Source organism: Pristiophorus japonicus, chromosome 8 (assembly GCF_044704955.1).
Source record: "Pristiophorus japonicus isolate sPriJap1 chromosome 8, sPriJap1.hap1, whole genome shotgun sequence".
Taxonomy (NCBI): Eukaryota; Metazoa; Chordata; class Chondrichthyes; family Pristiophoridae; genus Pristiophorus; species Pristiophorus japonicus.
Window position 1 is genome coordinate 91198133 of NC_091984.1, and position 20908 is coordinate 91219040.

Sequence of the window (20908 nt, forward strand, 5' to 3'; positions counted from 1 at the left end):
ATGAGGGAGGGAATGTTGCAGTTAATTGATACACTGTCAGAGCACATGAGGGAGGGAATGTCGGAGTTAGCTGCTGCAATAAGGGAACACACCCAGACCCCATGCCTACTGACAGAATCAACTGCTACTCCCACTCCAATCCCCAGACTAGCCTCTGAAGTAGCCCAAGCTGGGCCCTCCACATTACCGCCCGTCTCCCCCCGCCCCCCCCCCCCCCCTCCCGCCAGCCGCCCACCCCCAAATCAAGAAGTGCGCATTACCTGAGATGTTCGAAAGAATAAGCTTGGTACCAACAAGAGAAACTCTGTGCCACCACCTGCGGTCAGGGGTGAAGGCAACAAGACCAACTGCAGTGGGCGGTCTTAGAATAAGATGGAGAAAAGATGGGTGCAGACTTTCTTTACTACTGTAACTGTTCTCAAATTAAAAGTTTTTTGTAAGTTATGTAAATTTACAAGTTTAAAAGTTTGTAAGTGACCTTAACTGAAAACTTTAAAGTTTGATACAAGAAAAATTTTATTAAAGTGAAGTACAAACAAATGTTTGTTAAACTTTTGAAAAAATATATTTTACTTTATAACTGAATCATTTACATTATTTATTCCATTATTAGCAACTTTCTGAACTAAAGAAGAACCATTTTCATTATTTGTTCCATTAACACAACGCAACATTACGGAACAGGTCCAAACAGTAAACATGGTCCATTTGGAATAGTTGCCACTGAGCCTTCAGGCAGCAAAGCGTTCACGAATGAGCTGCTGCGCAAGGCTCGAGCAATCGTTAAAGGGGCATGACAGCCCGCCCTCCTCCGCCGTCGTGCTCCGGGTTCAGGTCGTTGCATGGCTTCCTCAACCTCCTCCTTGTCATCTGCATCTTTCTCATCATCAGCCACTCTCACCTCAGGTTGGTCTTCACTACCAGCTGCTGCTGCATGATGGCTAAACGCTATGCAGTATGCAGCACACAACAGTGAACGGACCGACAATCTCAGTGGAGTATTGCAAGTAGCCTCCGGAGTGGTCCAGGCATCAGAAACGCTGTTTCAAGATGCCAATGATCCTCTCTATTATGTTGTGCGTCGCAATGTGCGATATGTTGTATTCCCAGTCAGCTTCCGTCTGGGTTATGCGTAGAGGCGTCATGAGCCAGGTGACGAGACCGTACCCTTTGTCTCCCAGTAGCCAGTTCTGCCCTTCTGGCTGCTGCTGAAAAAGCGCTCTCGTGTAGGATGAACACATCATGGGTGCTCCCAGGGTATCTTGCATCAACTGACATGATACAATGCATGTCGTCACACATGAGTTGCACATTAATGGAGTGGTAGCCTTTTCTGTTCCTGTACATCTCGGAATCCTCCAAAGGTGCTCACAAGGCGATGTGGGTATAATCAATGCAGCCCTGTACCTTTGGGAAGCCAGCAATCCTTGAGAAGCCCACAGCCCCTTCACACATTGCCTGGACGGTCATGGGGAACTTTATGTAGTCATTCCTCCGGGCATATAGTGCAACAGTCACCTGACGAATGCAGATGTGCTGCACATTGAGAAATGGCGCACACATCCCCAGTTGTGGCCTGGAACGATCCAGATGCATAGAATGAAAGTGCAGCTGTAACCTTCACCTCAACTGACAAAGCAGTCCTCCCGACGCTTCTAGGTTGCAGATCTGCTTTTACTAACTCACAGATCTCAGTTACAACTTATTTGTGGAAACACAGCCTTCTGACACAGTCTGAATCATTCAGGTGCAGGTCCGAACGCCTATCTCGATATACCCTAAGTGGGTAAGGCCTCCTGCCCATCATCCTACATGCACAGAGGTTCCTCATGCGATGACGTCAAATCAATTGCTTCCTCCGCAGCACCATCATGCAGAAGGCTCGCACGAGGTATGGCATTGTCAATATTGCCCCAATGATTAAATTGTACCTTTACAAGAAGCTTAAAACAGCAGGCAGGACAAGCTTCTTGGTTCTCTCTCCCCAAGGTAGACGCCCTAGTATGGACCACACCCAGGTCTGAGCATGCGCAATGATCGGGAAACATCCCCCCCCCCCCCCCCCCCCCCCCGCCCCCCCAACCGCGGCTTCACTTGATGCATAGTGTAAGGCTTCTCATGCCTTCAGTTCGCCTTCCGTCTTCCACCCCCACCGCAGGCTTCTTTTCAAGCCAAACCAGTGTGTCCAGTCGAGGGATCGATTCTGCAGGTCGACGCTCCGACCCTCGAGCCCGATTTGGAGACATTTAGTGGTGGCGTGGCATTTTTTTTTTTTTTAAATCAAAACTTAAAGAATTCCATGAAACTTCCATTTTCTGCGTTTTAAGTGTGAAAAATTTACGCTTGATGATGCATATTTGTGTGTTCTTGACACCCTCCAAGACTTCGCCTAAAAACAATGGCATCTTTCTGCGCTGATTTCTTGTTTTTCTTAAGTGCCCAGAAGCTTTTTCGGGAGTAGTCACATATATCATCCTAGGAGAAATGTAAGTTGGCCAAACTTGCATAACTGTGAAAAACTGGCGCAGACATCAGGTTACGCAAAAAAAACTAACCTAAAAAAATCGTAACTAACTGAGTTACGCTGGCGCACAATCTTTGGGGAAACTTGGATTTTAAAAAATTTAGGCCAAAAAAAGTGGCATGCGCCAAAAGAACGGCACAAATCACTGGGGAAAATTGAGCCCCAAGGTTGGGAATCTGGTCCTTAGTAATACAGTCTGAAAGAAAGCTACTTGAATTGGCTTGCACTGTTCATAAATTAGCTAACGCTTCAACATATGATAATAAAAAATATTCTGCATTCCAAGCATAAATCTATATTTCCAATCCTTCCAAAACTGTCAGCATCATTAGAGTTGTAATGATTCACAAGATTTATAGAGCGTTTTGAGTGAATTACTGCTACATTTTAAAATCTTATTGGCGAACAATCAGTTCATAAATTCATTGTTGCATACTTAAAAAAGCAAATATTTTAAATCCAAAGTTACAAGCACATTATTAAAACAAATTAGTTGAATTTATAATTGTGCTGTCAAGTGTATTCTTTGAGGTTTTTATTGTTAACCCCCAATTTTCTCCCCTCCTTCCCTGCAGACTTTGAGTTCCACAGCTACTGGCTGCCCTTTGCAACCTCACCCAAGCAGTCATTTTTGGCTAAACAGCGAGTGTTGGTGGACTAAACAACTATGGATGATGATGTCCTCCTCCAAAAGGCACATATTCAGCAAAAGTCAGTCGACAGCAATCAGGAGTGGGGATCCTAGCTAATTTTTCCCCTCCTGAGGCAGTGAAGCCAATTATAGTATCCCAACTCCTGCCCGAGCTAAGATTAGCTAACTAAGCACAGACCAGCAATAGAACCTGGAATCGTCCCATCTGTATGACTTAGTATTACACTGGGCAGTGCCTTCATCATCCACCAGGCCATCAAGGAGCATAGAAGCACTGTTGACGTTTTGTTTTAAACTGGTGCGTCTGCAGAGTGCAGCTTACATTCCACAACACATGTTGCCGACCAGCCGTGGAGGGATCTTATGACATGAAGGAATCCTGTCATTATCTGTCTTCACTTTCACTCCTAATACACTGGGTTACATTCCCTGAATATGTGCCAAACTACCAGAAGGTCAAAATCTAAAGGTGAAGATTAAAATTCTCTCATTTGTATATATATTTTTTTTAATTCTCTCACTGCCCAATATTGAAGGACAAACAATTTCAGTGGAAATTATTTTTATTTTCTAGAAACGAATTAATCTGGGACTCTCTCGATAACTGGATGGGTAAATGCACTGCACAGTTTAAGTAGCACACATCAGGAAGGCCCTAGCCACGAGCCAGTCAATCCAGGGGATGTGCCCAATATCCTTTGGGCTAGGAAGGGGAAAATCCTGCCAACATTTCCATTCTTGATCACTGTCCAGTGACCTTTGCTAGAAAGTAAGTGGGCTCTTGAAAAATGCACCGATGCCGTCTAGACTTAGTGGGATATAGTTCCTCAGGTGACACCTACCCGCAGTACCTCAATCAGCTGTCTAATTTTCATGCATGAGCTGAAAAAGTGAGTCTCAACAGAATATTGAACTGTGGGGGGAACCACAGCTCTGCTCAAACCTGTCATTACCAGATGTCCACACACATGCACTTCACTGCAGTCACGGGATGGCGATCAAGAAATGAACTCTGGTGATTTTCCCTCTACCATTGCTCTGCCTGAGAGCAGCTAACTCAGTACAGACCAGGAGGGTGGGTGCCCGCTGAATCGAGAGATCTTTTTGGTCTGTATAGCTCAGTTCCACACCAGTTTGTGCGCTTACCAACTGAACCCCAGGGAAGCTAATTTAACAAAATAAACTAATTGCGTGCAATGAACATCAATCTGGCCTAAATAAAGTAAATTGAAGACTTACCAGTGCAAATTTGAACCCTTTTATTGTGGGATTAATAGTCAGCTTTATGCATGTAGGTAACAGTGTCAAAAGTGTTGCAGCAAAACTGAAAAGAAAACAATGTGGTTCAATTACTAGCTTAGAAAATACCTTCACATCAAATTCAAAACAAAGCTAGGATGCTTTACTGAGCATTGAAGTGAATGAAAGGAAGGGTGGGGATGACTTACCTCATAACACTCCCTCTCTTTTGGGAAATACCCCACATCAGATCACTGCATCTTCTTGATACATCACCCAAGACCAGAAAATCAGCTTGCGGAGAATCACTGATGAGGCATTTGGACTTGATGTCAAACACTAACCCACCCATATCCAAAAATGTTGGCCGTTGTGAGGGAGGTTGAGTACTCTACCACTTTAGAACTCATTTTGAAGAAAACTATTTGGAGATATAAATATCCTCCACACACTTCAATTTAGCATCTGATTAGGGATACAAATATTTTTTTCTCTCTAAATGTTTGTGTTTCTCAAGGTGTTGGATGCCAGTCTGGGGAATAAGAATATAGCAAAGTACAGGTGCAGAAAACAACTCCCCCTTAATCATCTACTCCCTCAATTATATATCTAATACTCCTTAATTTTTTCCACACTATCTGCTTCCATTGCATATTTGAATAGTCTTTTCCAAATATTCACCGTGCTCTGCGCAAAGTTGTTAAATTCAAACTGCTTATGTACCTTCCCTCTTCTAAGCTTAAGCCCGTGTCCCTTGGCTCTAGACTTCGTGGCAATTTAACCATTCCCTTAAGAATCTTGAATAATATTTCCCCAGAGCCTCCTAAACAATCCTAGGCACTTCAACCTCTCCTCATAGCAGAGATGCCTTAACTTAGGTATCAGTTTGGTTGCCTTATTCTCTACTGCCTTCACTGCCTGGATATCTTTGCTGTGACCAGAATTGTACACAGTACTCCAGCTATGGTTGTATCTGTGTCTTGTACATACTCTACCATCTCCTGGGACTGAGGTCTATCCTTCTGGCTATACTAAGATCCAGTTAGTGATCCTTATTGTTGCTGCACACTGCGCTGTTGGCTTCAGTGAGCTAGATACCAATGTCCCCAAATCCATCTCATGTGCTGTGTACTGTAAACTAGAGACTTTTATTTTATAGTCCCATTGTTTACTTCCCTTTCTTAGTCTCAGTATCCTCCATGTGTCCATATTAAATGCAATTTTCCCCTCATCAGCCCACCTACCTAACCTTTTTATTTGTTTTCCCTTTTCTCTATTCTTTAAACCCTTCCCAAATGTCATGTCATCTACAAAAGTAATGCTTTAAAAAAAAAACCTTCTGGCACGCTGTGTCAGTATCAAGCATTTTACTGTCAGGTATAAGCAGGGCTGATGCAGAGTAAATGTCGCATAACAATCTGCCTTAACTCTAACCCCAGAACACTGCCTGGTACTGCACCAGTGTGACAATTGTCCATCCTAGTGGTGTTGGAGTGCGATTGCTAGTTTAGTTGCAATTTGTCTTGCATTGTGGGCAGTGTTGTGCTGTCGATATATGCACAGCAGAAACTGGATTGGCATTACCCCAATAATCTTGTTGCCAACAGAAAAAGGCTCATCTCTTTGGGCTGCATTTAATTTCAGATTCCACAGGAGAGGAGACACAAATGCAGGCACAACCCCCCCCCCCTCCCCTCACAGACACAAATAACCTAGCTTAATGCAGCATTTGTTTTCTCTCCCCATCTCTTCTGAAGCCTCTAGGTCACAAGTACTGACAGCCTCAAGTAACTCCCAAGTTGTCATTCTTCATGTAGAAAGAATGTGTCATTCATAGAGCATCAATGCTAAGTGCAATTTGTCCCCACCTAGTATCGGCAAATTCGCACTTTTCAGCAGAAGCCAATAGATATAGATTTTCTCCTCGGTAGAAGAGGGCACTGAGGTCAATTGCAGTGTCCCCAAAGTCACCCCAGCGGTGATCAGCTAACAAACATATCAGGGGGTCACAGCTTCCTAGTCTTAATGGCTCAGTAACACAGGAGGCAGCTTATTCACTCACTGAGTTATTGCAAGAACTTCAAAATGGTCAATTTAAGATTACTGAAATTGAAGTGTACTTTTAGGTAGACCATTCACACACTGCACAAACTGGCCACCCAAATCAATCACCAGCAGTTCACTCACTCCAGCCAGTGTAAAGGTCCAGATCATTCAAGAGGAAATAAACGGAAATATTGTAAAGTAGAAACAAAAATGTTGTGCATATAAAGTAGTTTTGTTTTATGTTGTGAATATTAAAATTACACTCAGGATAAATGGATATGAATTGTGGAAAATGTTACTCAAAGAAATACTGCAGGATCTGGCTCATTAGTAAGACAACTACAAGCCTGTGTTTAGCTATTTATTCAATAAATATTTTTTTGTTTATGTACAAGCTTATTTTTCTTTTATTATTTGTCTATGACCAGCCTGGCTTGGACACCTTAACTGGTGAGGTGGCTTGCAGGCTGCTATCAATGCCCATTCACAACTGTTATAACAAAGTGTTTCTCTGAACATATCAACAGTTCTGATCCCAGGTATGTGGGGAGTTACGGCTTTAAACTAGTAAGATGGGGGGAGGGATCTACAAGAAACATAACCAGCCTAAATATAAACAAAACAGGAAGAGAGAGCATAGGAAAGAATAAAGTAAGAGGACAGTTATGGCAAGGGAATAAATAGAGTTATGGAACAGGATTCAAAAAAGATGGTTAAACATCAAGTGAGAGGAAATCCTATTAAAAATGAGTTAAACTGTCTGTACAGCAATGCACAGTGTCCGTAATAAAACAGGGGAGCTGGAGGTAATCACGTGTTGCGAGGAAGCAGGCATAGTAGGGATTACTGAGACATGGCTACAGAAAAATCAGGACTGGGAATTAAACATTGCAGAATACAACATATTTAGAAAAGATGGCGGGAAAAGGTGAGGTGGAGTAGCTTACCTATTAGGGATAACATAATGGTAGTAGGAAAAAAAGTGATGCAGCTATCAGCAAGACAAAAATAGAATCCATATGGATAGAAATAAAAGATAATAAAGGATCAATCACACTAATAGGTGTAGTCTACAGACCACCGAATAGTGGAAGGGAGGTGGAGGAAGAAATAAGCAAACAAATTAGGGAAATTAATAAAAAATAAATCATAGGGGATTTCAACTACCCTGATATTGGGCTCAATTTTCCCCAAAGCTGTTTTTTGGCGTACTTGAAGAGTTACGCCCGTTTTTTTAGGGCCCAAGTACGCCAAAAAAAATCCCAAGTATCTGAAGGAAAAAAAATTGCAGGGTTATGGAGAAAGGGCAGGGAAGTGGGACTAGCTGAGAGTCGGCACAGGCTCAACAGGCCGAATGGCCTTCTTCTGTGCTGTAACTATTCTATGATTCTATGAAGACATTAAGAAACTTGCAGAATGGGCATGTTATTGGCAAATGAAGTTCAACACAGATAAATGTGAGGCAATAGATTTTAATAGGAAGAATAGGGAGATCATATATTACTTGGAGGGTGCAAGTCTAGGTGGGGTAGAGGAACAAAGGGATCTCAGAGTACAAATATACAAATCATTAAAAGTTGCGACACACGTTAACAAGACCATAAGGATTTCTTCCTAGAGGTATAGAATTTAAAAGTACGTAAGTTATTCTAAACCTGTGTTGAACCTTGGTTCAACCACGAGTACTGCGTACAGTTCTGGTCGCCATATTATAAAAACAAACTCGTCATCACCAACACCTTGTTCTGCCAGAGGGACAAATACAAGGCATCATGGCAACGCCCTCGCTCCAAGCACTGGCACCTGCTTGACTTTGTCATCGTACGAGCCAGGGATCGGAAGGATGTGCGCATCACACTGTACATTTACACTGTACATTAATGATTTAGACGAGGGGATTAAATGTAGTATCTCCAAATTTGCGGATGACACTAAGTTGGGTGGCAGTGTGAGCTGCGAGGAGGATGCTATGAGGCTGCAGAGTGACTTGGATAGGTTAGGTGAGTGGGAAAATGCATGGCAGATGAAGTATAATGTGGATAAATGTGAGGTTATCCACTTTGGTGGTAAAAACAGAGACACAGACTATTATCTGAATGGTGACAGATTAGGAAAAGGGGAGGTGCAACGAGACCTGGGTGTCATGGTATATCAGTCATTGAAGGTTGGCATGCAGGTACAGCAGGCGGTTAAGAAAGCAAATGGCATGTTGGCCTTCATAGCGAGGGGATTTGAGTACAGGGGCAGGGAGGTGTTGCTACAGTTGTTCAGGGCCTTGGTGAGGCCACACCTGGAGTATTGTGTACAGTTTTGGTCTCCTAACTTGAGGAAGGACTTGCTATTGAGGGAGTGCAGCGAAGGTTCACCAGACTGATTTCCGGGATGGCGGGACTGACCTATCAAGAAAGACTGGATCAACTGGGCTTGTATTCACTGGAGTTCAGAAGAATGAGAGGGAACCTCATAGAAACGTTTAAAATTCTGATGGGTTCAGACAGGTTAGATGCAGGAAGAATGTTCCCAATGTTGGGGAAGTCCAGAACCAGGGGTCACAGTCTAAGGATAAGGGGTAAGCCATTTAGGACCGAGATGAGGAGAAACCTCTTCACCCAGAGAGTGGTGAACCTGTGGAATTCTCTACCACAGAAAGATGTTGAGGCCAATTCACGAAATATATTCAAAAAGGAGTTAGATGTCATCCTTACTACTAGGGGGATATAGGGGTATGGCGAGAAAGCAGGAATGGGGTACTGAAGTTGCATGTTCAGCCATGAACTAATTGAATGGCGGTGCAGGCTAGAAGGGCTGAATGGCCTACTCCTCCACCTATTTTCTATGTTTCTCTGTTTCTATCACCCGTGCCATGACAGGAGACGACGACTGCTGGACGGACCACCGCCTAATCTGATCCATCATCGACATCAACATAGCCCCAAAGCAGATGGAGCGGCAGAAGCAGTGCCGCAAAAAAGTCAATGCCGGAGCACTTAAGGACCCAGCTAAGAGAGCCGTATACAGTCAGCACCTCACAGCTAACCTGGCATGCCTTGACAACCCCAAGACGCAGAATGTCCATAGCACTTGATCTGCCCTCCAGGCCTCCATAACTCGTGCCTGCAAAGAAACACTCGGTTACTCAACCAGGAAGCACCAGGACTGGTTTGATAAGAATGATCAGGAGATCCAAGAGCTAATAGATCGCAAGCGCAGGGCGTTTAAGCCTTAAACAACAACCCAATGCAGGAACAGCAAAACAGCATTACAGACGGCTCAAGGCTGAGGTCCAACAAAAAGCCCGGAACCTAAAGAACAGGTAGTGGATGAAGAAAGCACAGGAGATACAGCAGCTGGCCGACAATCATGATGTGCGAGGATTCTTCATCGCAGTCAAGGTCACCTATGGACCAAACACCCAAGGCCCCACCCCACTGCTGGCCAAGAATGGGAAAACACTCATCAAGGACACCGAGGCAGTCAGGGCCCGCTGGAAGGAGCACTTCGAAGATCTCCTCAATCGAGACTCTGCCTTTGACTCGAGTGTTCTCGACTCCATCCCGCAGCATGCTACCCGCCACCACCTCAGCGAAACACCAACGTTGCACGAGTAGAAAAAGCCATAAGACAGCTCAAAAACAACAAGGCTATGGGTGCGGACGGAATCCCTGCTGAGACATTAAAGTATGGCGGAGAGGCACTGCTGGCACGAATATACGACCTCATCTCTCTCATCTGGAGGGAGAGCATGCCGGGGGATCTCAGATGCAGTAATCGTGACCATCTTTAAAAAAGGGGACAAATCTGACTGCGGCAACAACAGAGGAATCTCCCTGCTATCAGTCATTGGGAAAGTCGTCGCTAGAGTCCTCCTCAACCGTCTTCTTCCCGTGGCCGAGGAGTTCCACCCGGAGACACAGTGCGGATTTCGTTCCCTATGGGGCACAACGGACATGATTTTTGCAGCGTGACAGCTGCAGGAAAAATGCAGGGAACAGCGCCAGCCCTTATACATGGCCTTCTTCGACCTTACAAAGACCTCTGACACTGTCAACTGCGAGAGTCTATGGAGCGTCCTACTCCGTTTTAGATGCCCCCAAAGGTTCGTTACCATCCTCCGCCTGCTCCACGACGACATGCAGGCTGTGATCCTTACCAACGGATCCATCACAGACCCAATTCACGTCCGGACCGGGGTTAAACAGGGCTGCGTCATTGCCCCAACCCTCTTCTCAATCTTTCTCGCCGCCATGCTCCACCTCAGTCAACAAGCTCCCCGCTGGAGTGGAACTAAACTACAGAACCAGTGGGAACCTATTCAACCTGCGCCGTCTCCAGGCCAGATCCAAGACCACCCCAATCTCTGTCGTCGAGCTACAGTACAAGGACAACGCCTGCATCTGCGAACATACAGAGGTCGCACTCCAGGACATAGTCGACGTATTTACTGAGGTGTACGAAAGCATGGGCCTTACGCTAAACATCCGTAAGACAAAGGTCCTCCACCAGCCTGTCCTCACCGCACAGCACTGCCACCGAGTCATCAAGATCCACGGCGCGGCCCTGGGCACCGTGGACCACTTCCCATATCTCGGGAGCCTCCTATCAACAAGTCGAGTCATCGACGACGAGATCCAATACCACCTCCAGTGTAGCTTTCGGTTGCCTGAGGAAAAGAGTGTTTGAAGACCAGGTCCTCAAAACTGCCACCAAGCTCATGGTCAACAAAGGCGGGAGTTCCGGCGGCAGAGCGTCGAGAAGCCTACAAAGGCCAGTGAGACCAGGAGCTTGGGGAGTCGGAAGTTCCGGCGGCAGAGTGTCGAGAAGCCTACAAAGGCCAGTGAGACCAGGAGCTCGGGGAGTCGGAGAGGCGGCAGTTCCGGCGGCAGAGCGTCGAGAAGCCTACAAAGGCCAAAGGCCAGTGAGACCAGGAGCTCGGGGAGTCGGAAGTTCCGGCGGCAGAGTGTCGAGAAGCCTACAAAGGCCAGTGAGACCAGGAGCTCGGGGAGTCGGAGAGGCGGAAGTTCCGGCGGCAGAGTGTCGAAAGGCCTACAAAGGCTAGTGAGACCAGGAGCTCGGGGAGTCGGAGAGGCGGAAGTTCCGGCGGCAGAGTGTCGAAAGGCCTACAAAGGCCAGTGAGACAAGGAGCTCGGGGAGTCGGAGAGGCGGGAGTTCCGGCGGCAGAGCGTTGAGAGGCCTACAAAGGCCAGTGAGACCAGGAGCTCGGGAAGTCGGAAGTTCCGGCGGCAGAGTGTCGAGAGGCCTACAAAGGCCAGTGAGACCAGAAGCTCGGGTAGTCGGAGAGGCGGGAGTTCCGGCGGCAGAGTGTCGAAAGGCCTACAAAGGCCAGTGAGACCAGGAGCTCGGGGAGTCGGAGAGGCGGGAGTTCCGGCGGCAGAGCGTTGAGAGGCCTACAAAGGCCAGTGAGACCAGGAGCTCGGGGAGTCGGAAGTTCCGGCGGCAGAGTGTCGAGAGGCCTACAAAGGCCAGTGAGACCAGAAGCTCGGGGAGTCGGAGAGGCGGGAGTTCCGGCGGCAGAGTGTCGAAAGGCCTACAAAGGCCAGTGAGACCAGGAGCTCGGGGAGTCGGAGAGGCGGGAGTTCCGGCGGCAGAGTGTCGAAAGGCCTACAAAGGCCAGTGAGACCAGGAGCTCGGGGAGTCGGAAGTTCCGGCGGCAGAGTGTCGAGAGGCCTACAAAGGCCAGTGAGACCAGAAGCTCGGGGAGTCGGAGAGGCGGGAGTTCCGGCGGCAGAGTGTCGAAAGGCCTACAAAGGCCAGTGAGACCAGGAGCTCGGGGAGTCGGAGAGGCGGGAGTTCCGGCGGCAGAGCGTTGAGAGGCCTACAAAGGCCAGTGAGACCAGGAGCTCGGGGAGTCGGAAGTTCCGGCGGCAGAGTGTCGAGAGGCCTACAAAGGCCAGTGAGACCAGAAGCTCGGGGAGTCGGAGAGGCGGGAGTTCCGGCGGCAGAGTGTCGAAAGGCCTACAAAGGCCAGTGAGACCAGGAGCTCGGGGAGTCGGAGAGGCGGGAGTTCCGGCGGCAGAGTGTCGAAAGGCCTACAAAGGCCAGTGAGACCAGGAGCTCGGGGAGTCGGAAGTTCCGGCGGCAGAGTGTCGAGAAGCCTACAAAGGCCAGTGAGACCAGGAGCTCGGGGAGTCGGAGAGGCGGGAGTTCCGGCGGCAGAGCGTTGAGAGGCCTACAAAGGCCAGTGAGACCAGGAGCTCGGGGAGTCGGAAGTTCCGGCGGCAGAGTGTCGAGAGGCCTACAAAGGCCAGTGAGACCAGAAGCTCGGGTAGTCGGAGAGGCGGGAGTTCCGGTGGCAGAGTGTCGAAAGGCCTACAAAGGCCAGTGAGACCAGGAGCTCGGGGAGTCGGAGAGGCGGGAGTTCCGGCGGCAGAGCGTTGAGAGGCCTACAAAGGCCAGTGAGACCAGGAGCTCGGGGAGTCGGAAGTTCCGGCGGCAGAGTGTCGAGAGGCCTACAAAGGCCAGTGAGACCAGAAGCTCGGGGAGTCGGAGAGGCGGGAGTTCCGGCGGCAGAGTGTCGAGAGGCCTACAAAGGCCAGTGAGACCAGGAGCTCGGGGAGTCGGAGAGGCGGGAGTTCCGGCGGCAGAGTGTCGAGAGGCCTACAAAGGCCAGCGAGACCAGAAGCTCGGGGAGTCGGAGAGGCGGGAGTTCCGACGGCAGAGTGTCGAGAGGCCTACAAAGGCCAGTGAGACCAGAAGCTCGGGGAGTCGGGGAGGCGGGAGTTCCGACGGCAGAGTGTCGAGAGGCCTACAAAGGCCAGTGAGACCAGGAACTCGGGGAGTCGGAGAGGCGGGAGTTCCGACGGCAGAGTGTCGAGAGGCCTACAAAGGCCAGCGAGACCAGAAGCTCGGGGAGTCGGAGAGGCGGGAGTTCCGGCGGCAGAGTGTCGAGAGGCCTACAAAGGCCAGTGAGACCAGGAGCTCGGGGAGTCGGAAGTTCCGGCGGCAGAGTGTCGAGAGGCCTACAAAGGCGAGCTTGTGCAGCTGCAACGAGGACAAAAGGCAAAAAAGAAGTAGAAAGAAATCGAAAGGAGGTAAGTGATTGGTAAGTAGCTTTTCTTTTTCTTTTCTATTTCAGTAAGTAACATTTAGCCTTGTTGTTGCCAAATTAAGTTAATCTAGGGGTTAAAACATGGCAGGAGAGCTCAGACACGTGTTATGCTCCTCCTGTACAATGTGTGAAATCAGGGACGCCTGCGGTGTCCCTGACGATTACATGTGCGGGAAGTGTATCCGCCTCCAGCTCCTGACGGACCGCGTTGCGGAACTGGAGCTGTGGGTGGATTCACTCTGGAGCATGCACGATGCTGAGAATGATGTGAATAGCACATTTAGTGAGTTGGTCTTACCGCAGGTAAAGGGTCCACAGCCAGATAGGGAATGGAAGACCAACAGAAAGAGCAGTGCAAGGAAGATAGTGCAGGGGTCCCCTGCGGTCATCCCCCTGCAAAACAGATACACCTCTTTGGGTACTGTTGCGGGGGTTGACTCATCAGGGGAAAGCAGCAGCAGCCAAGTTCATGGCATCGTGGCTGGCTCTGCTGCACAGGAGGGCAGGAAAAAAAAAGAGTGGGAGAGCGATAGTGATAGGGGATTCGATTGTAAGGGGAATAGATAGGCGTTTCTGTGGCGGCAACCGAGACTCCAGGATGGTATGTTGCCTCCCTGGTGCAAGGGTCAAGGATGTATCGGAGCGGGTGCAGGACATTCTGAAAAAGGAGGGTGACCAGCCAGTTGTCGTGGTGCATATAGGTACCAACGATATAGGTAAAAAATGGGATGAGGTCCTACGAGACGAATTTAGGGAGCTAGGAGTTAAATTAAAAAGTAGGACCTCAAAAGTAGTAATCTCAGGATTTCTACCAGTGCCACATGCTAGTCAGAGTAGGAATTGCAGGATAGCTCAGATGAGCAGTGGTGAAGAAGGGAGGGATTCAAATTCCTAGGACATTGGAACCGGTTCTGGGGGAGGTGGGACCAGATGGTCTGCACCTGGGCAGGACCGGAACCAATGTCCTAAGGGGGAGTGTTTGCTAGTGCTGTTTGGGAGGAGTTAAACTAATATGGCAGGGGGATGGGAACCTATGCAGGGAGACAGAGGGGAATAAAATGGAGACAGAAGCAAAAGATAGAAAGGAGAATAGTAAAAGTGGAGGGCAGAGAAACCCAAGGCAAAAAACAAAAAGGGCCACTTTACAGCAGAATTCTAAAGGGTCAAAGTGTGTTAAAAAGACAAGCCTGAAGGCTCTGTGCCTCAATGCGAGGAGTATTCGGAATAAGGTGGACGAATTAACTGCGCAGATAGCAGTTAACGGATACGATGTGATTGGCATCACGGAGACATGGCTCCAGGGTGACCAAGGCTGGGAACTCAACATCCAGGGGTATTCAGCATTTAGGAAGGATAGACAGAAAGGAAAAGGAGGCAGGGTGGCATTGCTGGTTAAAGAGGAAATTAATGCAATTGTAAGGAAGGACATTAGCTTGGATGATGTGGAATCGGTATGGGTGGAGCTACGGAATACCAAAGGGCAGAAAACGCTAGTGGATGTTGTGTACAGGCCACCAAATAGTAGTCGTGAGGTTGGTGACAGCATCAAACAAGAAATAAGGGATGTGTGCAGTAAAGGTACAGCAGTAATCATGGACGACTTTAATCTACATATTGACTGGGCTAACCTAACTGGTAGCAATGTGGTGATTTCCTGGAGTGTATTAGGGATGGTTTTCTAGACCAATATGTCGAGGAACCAACCAGAGAGCTGGCCATCACTGGGTGATGTGTAATGAGAATGGACTAATTAGCAATCTTGTTGTGCGAGACCCCTTGGGGAAGAGTGACCATAACATGGTAGAATTCTTTATTAAGATGGAGAGTGACAAAGTTAATTCAGAAACTAGGGTCCTGAACTTAAGGAAAGGTAACTTTGATGGTATGAGGAGCGAATTGGCTAGATTAGACTGACAAATGATACTTAAAGAGTTGACGGTGGATAGGCAATGACAAACCTTTAAAGATCACATGGACGAACTTCAACAATTGTACATCCCTGTCTGGTGTAAAAATAAAACGGGGAAGGTGGCTCAACCATGGCTAACAAGGGAAATTAAAGATAGTATTAAATCAAGGAAGAGGCATACAAATTAGCCAGAAAAAGTAGCAAGCTGGAAGACTGGGAGAAATTTAGAATACAGCAGAGGAGGACAAAGGGTTTAATTAAGAGGGGGAAAATAGAGTTCGAGTGGAAAGTTGCTGAAAACATTAAAAATTACTGCAAAAGCTTCTATAGATATGTGAAGAGAAAAAGATTAGTGAAGGCAAACATAGGTCCTCTTGCAGGCAAATTCAGATGAATTTATAATGGGGAACAAAGAAATGGCAGACCAATTGAACAAGTACTTTGGTTCTGTCTTCACAAAGGAAGATACAAATAACCTTCCGGATGTACTAGGGATCCGAAGGTCTAGTGAGAAGGAGGAACTGAAGGATATCCTTATTAGGCGGGAAATTGTGTTAGGGAAATTGGCGGGATTGAAGGCTGATAAATCCTCAGGGCCTGATAGTCTACATCCCAGAGTACTTAAGGATGTGGCCCTAGAAATAGTGGATGCATTGGTGATAATTTTCCAACAGTCTATCGAATCTGGATCAGTTCCTATGGACTGGAGGGTTGCTAATGTAACACCACTTTTTAAAAAAAGGAGGGAGAGAGAAAAAGGTAAATATAGACCAGTTAGCCTGACATCAGTAGTGGGGAAAATGTTGGAATTAATCATTAAAGGATGAAATAGCAGCACATTTGGAAAGCAGTGATAGGATTGGTCCAAGTCAGCATGGATTTATGAAGGGGAAATCATGCTTGACAAATCTTCTGGAGTTTTTTGAGGATGTAACGACAAGGGAGAACCAGTGGATGTGGTGTATTTGGACTTTCAAAAGGCGTTTGACAAGGTCCCACACAAGAGATTGGTGTGCAAAATCAAAGCACATGGTATTGGGGGTAATGTACTGATGTGGATAGAGAACTGGTTGACAGACAGGAAGCAGAGAGTCGGGATTAACGGGTCCTTTTCAGAATGGCAGGCAGTGACTAGTGGAATGCCGCAGGGCTCAGTGCTGGGACCCCAGCTCTTTACAATATATATTAATGATTTGGATGATGGAATTGAGTGTAATATCTCCAAGTTTGCAGATGACACTAAACTGGGTGGCGGTGTGAGCTGTGAGGAGGATGCTAAGAGGCTGCAGGGTGATTTGGACAGGTTAGGCGAGTGGGCAAATACATGGCAGATGCAGTATAATATGGATAAATGTGAGATTATCCACTTTGGGGGCAAAAACACGAAGGCAGAATATTATCTGAATGGCGGCAGATTAGGAAAAGGGGAGGTGCAACGAGACCTGGGTGTCATGGTACATCAGTCATTGAAAGTTGGCATGTAGGTACAGCAGACGGTGAAGAAGGCAAATGGTATGTTGGCCTTCATAGCTAGGGGATTTAAGTATAGGAGCAGGGAGGTCTTACTGCAGTTGTACAGGGCCTTGGTGAGGCCTCACCTGGAATATTGTGTTCAGTTTTGGTCTCCTAATCTGAGGATGGACGTTCTTGCTATTGAGGGAGTGCAGCGAAGATTCACCAGACTGATTCCCAGGATGGCATGACTGACATATGAGGAGAGACTGGATCGACTGGGCCTGTATTCACTGGAGTTTAGAAGGATGAGAGGGGATCTCATAGAAACATATAAAATTCTGACAGGACTGGACAGGTTAGATGCAGGAAGAATGTTCCCGATGTTGGGGAAGTCCCGAACCAGGGGACATAGTCTTAGGATAAGGGGTAGGCCATTTAGGACTGAGATGAGGAGGTGCTTCTTCACTCAGAGAGTTGTTAACCTATGGAATTCCGTACCGCAGAAAGTTGTTGATGTCAGTTCATTGGATATATTCAAGAGGGAGTTAGATATGGCCCTTGCAGCTAAAGGGATCAAGGGGTATGGAGAGAAAGCAGGAACGGGGTACTGAAGGAATGATCAGCCATGATCTTATTGAATGGTGGTGCAGGCTCGAAGGGCTGGATGGCCTTCTCCTGCACATATTTTCTATGTTACCTGCCCTCCTGTATGGCTCAGAGACATGGACCATGTACAGTAGACACCTCAAGTTGCTGGAGAAATATCACCAACGATGTCTCTGCAAGATCCTACCAATCCCCTGGGAGGACAGGTGCACCAACATCAGCGTCCTCACTCAGGCCAACATCCCCAGCATTGAAGCACTGACCACACTCGATCAGCTCTGCTGGGCAGGCCACATAGTCCGCATGCTAGACACTAGACCCCCCCAAAGCAAGTGCTCTACTCGGAGCTCCTCCATGGCAAACGAGCCAAAGGTGGGCAGTGGAAACGCTATAAGGACACCCTCAAAGCCTCCCTGATAAAGTGCAACATCCCCACTGACACCTGGGAGTCCCTGGCCCAAGACCGCCCAAAGCGGAGGAAGTGCATCCGAGAGGGCGCTGAGCACCTCGAGTCTCAACGCCGAGAGCATGCAGAAATCAAGCGCAGACAGCGGAAAGAGCGTGCGGAAAACCAGTCCCACCCACCCTTTCCCTTAACGACTGTTTGTCCCACCTATGACAGAGTCTGTGGCTCTCGTATTGGACTGTTCAGCCACCAAAGAACTCACTTCAGGAGTGGAAGCAAGTCTTCCTCGATTCCGAGGGACTGCCTATGATGATTATAAAAAGGATAGAGGCACTGGAGAGAGTGCAGAGAAGATTTACAAAGATGATACCAGAAATGCGAGTGTACACATATCAGGAAGGTTGAACAGGCTGGGTCTCTTTTCTCTTGAACAAAGGCTGAGGGGTGACCTAATGGAGGTCTTTAAAATTATGAAAGCTTTTGATAAGAGTGGATACAGAGAGAATGCTTCCACTTGTGGGGAAGAGCATAACTGGAGGGCATCAATAGAACATAATCACCAAGAAATCCAATAGGGAATTCAGAAGAAACTTCTTTACCCAAAGAGTGGTGAGAATGTGGAACTTGCTCCCACAGGGAGTGGTTGAAGCGAATAGTAAAGATGCATTTAAGGGGCGGTTAGATAAGCATAAGAGGGAGAAGGGAATAGAGGGTTATGCTGATAGTTTTAGATGAGGAAAGACAAGAGGAGGCTCAAGTAGAGCATAAATGCCGGCATGGACTGGTTGGGCCGAATGGCCTGTTTGTGTCGTATATCCTATGATCTGTAATTGATTTCAGCTGGAGTGAGAGCTGGGCATCTACGACTGGCATCAGTAGTACCCTTTGGGGGACGGGGGGACGGACAGTAGGAATAAGCCACATTTCCAGTTCCTATCCATTCCACATCCTATTCATGTGTATGAATGGTGGGTGAGGGCAGGATCCTGCATGATTGTGACTACCTCTACAGTGATTGGGCATGATGATGGAGAAAAGTTGCCATCTACTGAACTACATCCCAACATAAGTCACCATCTTTAGCAAAGATGGGGAGAAACTGAATGGCAGTTAAAAGCACATATTGAGCTTTTATATTAATGGCCCAGATTTTGCTGTCAGTGGCGAAGGGACGGTGCTCGTCACTGGTCTTGAAAAAAGCTGCCCACAATGATTTAGCGAGTTCTAGAGCACAGATTTTCTCTTTTCCGACGTCAGTTTCAATTTGGTGCCATCCATAAGGGATCTGTGATGTCCAGCAACAGGACAGGCAGGCTGATCAACCAATCAGGTTGAAGATTTCTCAAAGACAGCAAAGCAGGAAGTCAAAGGCAGGGACCATAAATTACATTTAAATAATTGTACAGAAAGCAAAATAAAGATTCAGGGAGACACATAAAAATTAGAACAAAAATTTTAAAAATAAAATGTTCTTCTGTAGGAATGAAATGCCACACTTTTAAAATTAGTTTTTCAGGGCCAACAGTAATTATGACTCAGTCCGCCGTTAAAAACTCAGTTACTGCCTCCAGTGCAGCCTTCGGCCGCCTGAGGAAAAGTGTGTTCGAAGACCAGGCCCTCAAATCTACCACCAAGCTCATGGTCTACAGGGCTGTAATATCCGCCCTCCTGTATGGCTCAGAGGCATGGACGATGTTCAGAAGACACTTCAAGTCGCTGGGGAAATATCATCAACGATGTCTCCGCAAGATCCTGCAAATCCCCTGGGAGGACAGGCGCACCAACATCAGTGTCCTCGTCCAGGCTAACATCCCCAGCATTGAAGCACTGACCACACTCGATCAGCTTCACTGGGCAAGCCACATATTTCGCATGTCAGACACGAGACTCCCAAAGCAAGTGCTCTACTCGGAGCTCCTTCATGGCAAACGAGCCAAAGGTGGGCAGTGGAAACGTTACAAGGACACCCTCAAAGCCTCCCTGATAAAGTGCGACATCACCAATGACACCTGGGAATCCCTGGCCAAAGACCGCCCTAAGTGGAGAAAGTGCAACCGGGAGGGCATTGAGCACTTCGAGTCTCAACGCCGATAGCATGAGGAGGTCAAGCGCAGGCAGCGGAAAGAGCGTGCGGCAAACCAGTCCCACCAACCCCTTCCCTCGGCGACTGTCTGCCCCACCTGTCAGAGTCTGTGGCTCTCGTACTGGACTGTTCAGCCACCAAAGAAATCACGTCAGAAGTGGAAGCAAGTCTTCCTTGATTCCGAAGGACTGCCAATGATGATGATGACTCCTGATTGAACAAGGCTTAACATTTTCATTGTTTTTTACAACAAGAATAGTGTGTAAATAGTTGAAGTTCATGACAAATCACTGATTTCTAATGATGCCATCTGCGAAGACTGTAATAGCGCACAGTGGCGGAGCAGTGCATCACTGACAGCACGTACACACTCTAGAAGTTACTGTCCGTTTACACAGTGATAACAGCGAGCACTGACAGTTTTGCCATCATTACAACCACAAATTTGGGGCCATTGTAAATTAATTACAATTACCGTAAAAATGCAAAGCCATCCACATAGAGGGATCTTGGTGTGCAAGTCCACAGATCCATGAAGGTAGCAGGACAAGTAGATATGGTGGTGAAGACGACATACGGAGTCCTTTCCTTTATTAGCCGAGGCATAGAATATAAGAGCAGGGGGGGTTATGCTTGAGCTATAAAACACTAGTTAGGTCACAGATAGAATACTGCGTGCAGTCCTGGTCACCACATTACAGGAAAGATGTGATTGCACTAAGAGAGCGTAGAGAGAAGATTTACGAGGATGTTGCTAGGACTGGAGAATTTTAGCTATGAGGAAAGATAGGCTGCAGTTGTTTTCTTTGGAGTAGGAGGCCGAGGGGAGATTTAATTGAAGTGTATAAAATTATGAGGGGCCTATTTCCCCCTAGCAGAGGGGTCAATAACGAGGGGGCATAGATTTAAAGTAATTGGTAGA

General features: G+C 47.4%; 1 protein-coding gene across 4 annotated transcripts in view; it reads right to left on the reverse strand.

Moving 5' to 3' along the window:
• The window catches only part of alg6 (ALG6 alpha-1,3-glucosyltransferase), a 69637-nt gene that overhangs the window by 14345 nt on the left and 34384 nt on the right, over nt 1-20908 (reverse strand). For 3 of the 4 annotated variants that reach the window (XM_070886146.1, XM_070886145.1, XM_070886148.1), the window contains exon 10: nt 4416-4500. The exons of the other annotated variant lie outside the window; for it this stretch is intronic. In XM_070886146.1, coding sequence (XP_070742247.1) covers nt 4416-4500 — 85 coding nt within the window. The remainder of the gene's footprint in view (nt 1-4415; nt 4501-20908) is intronic. 4 annotated transcript variants of the gene reach the window in all.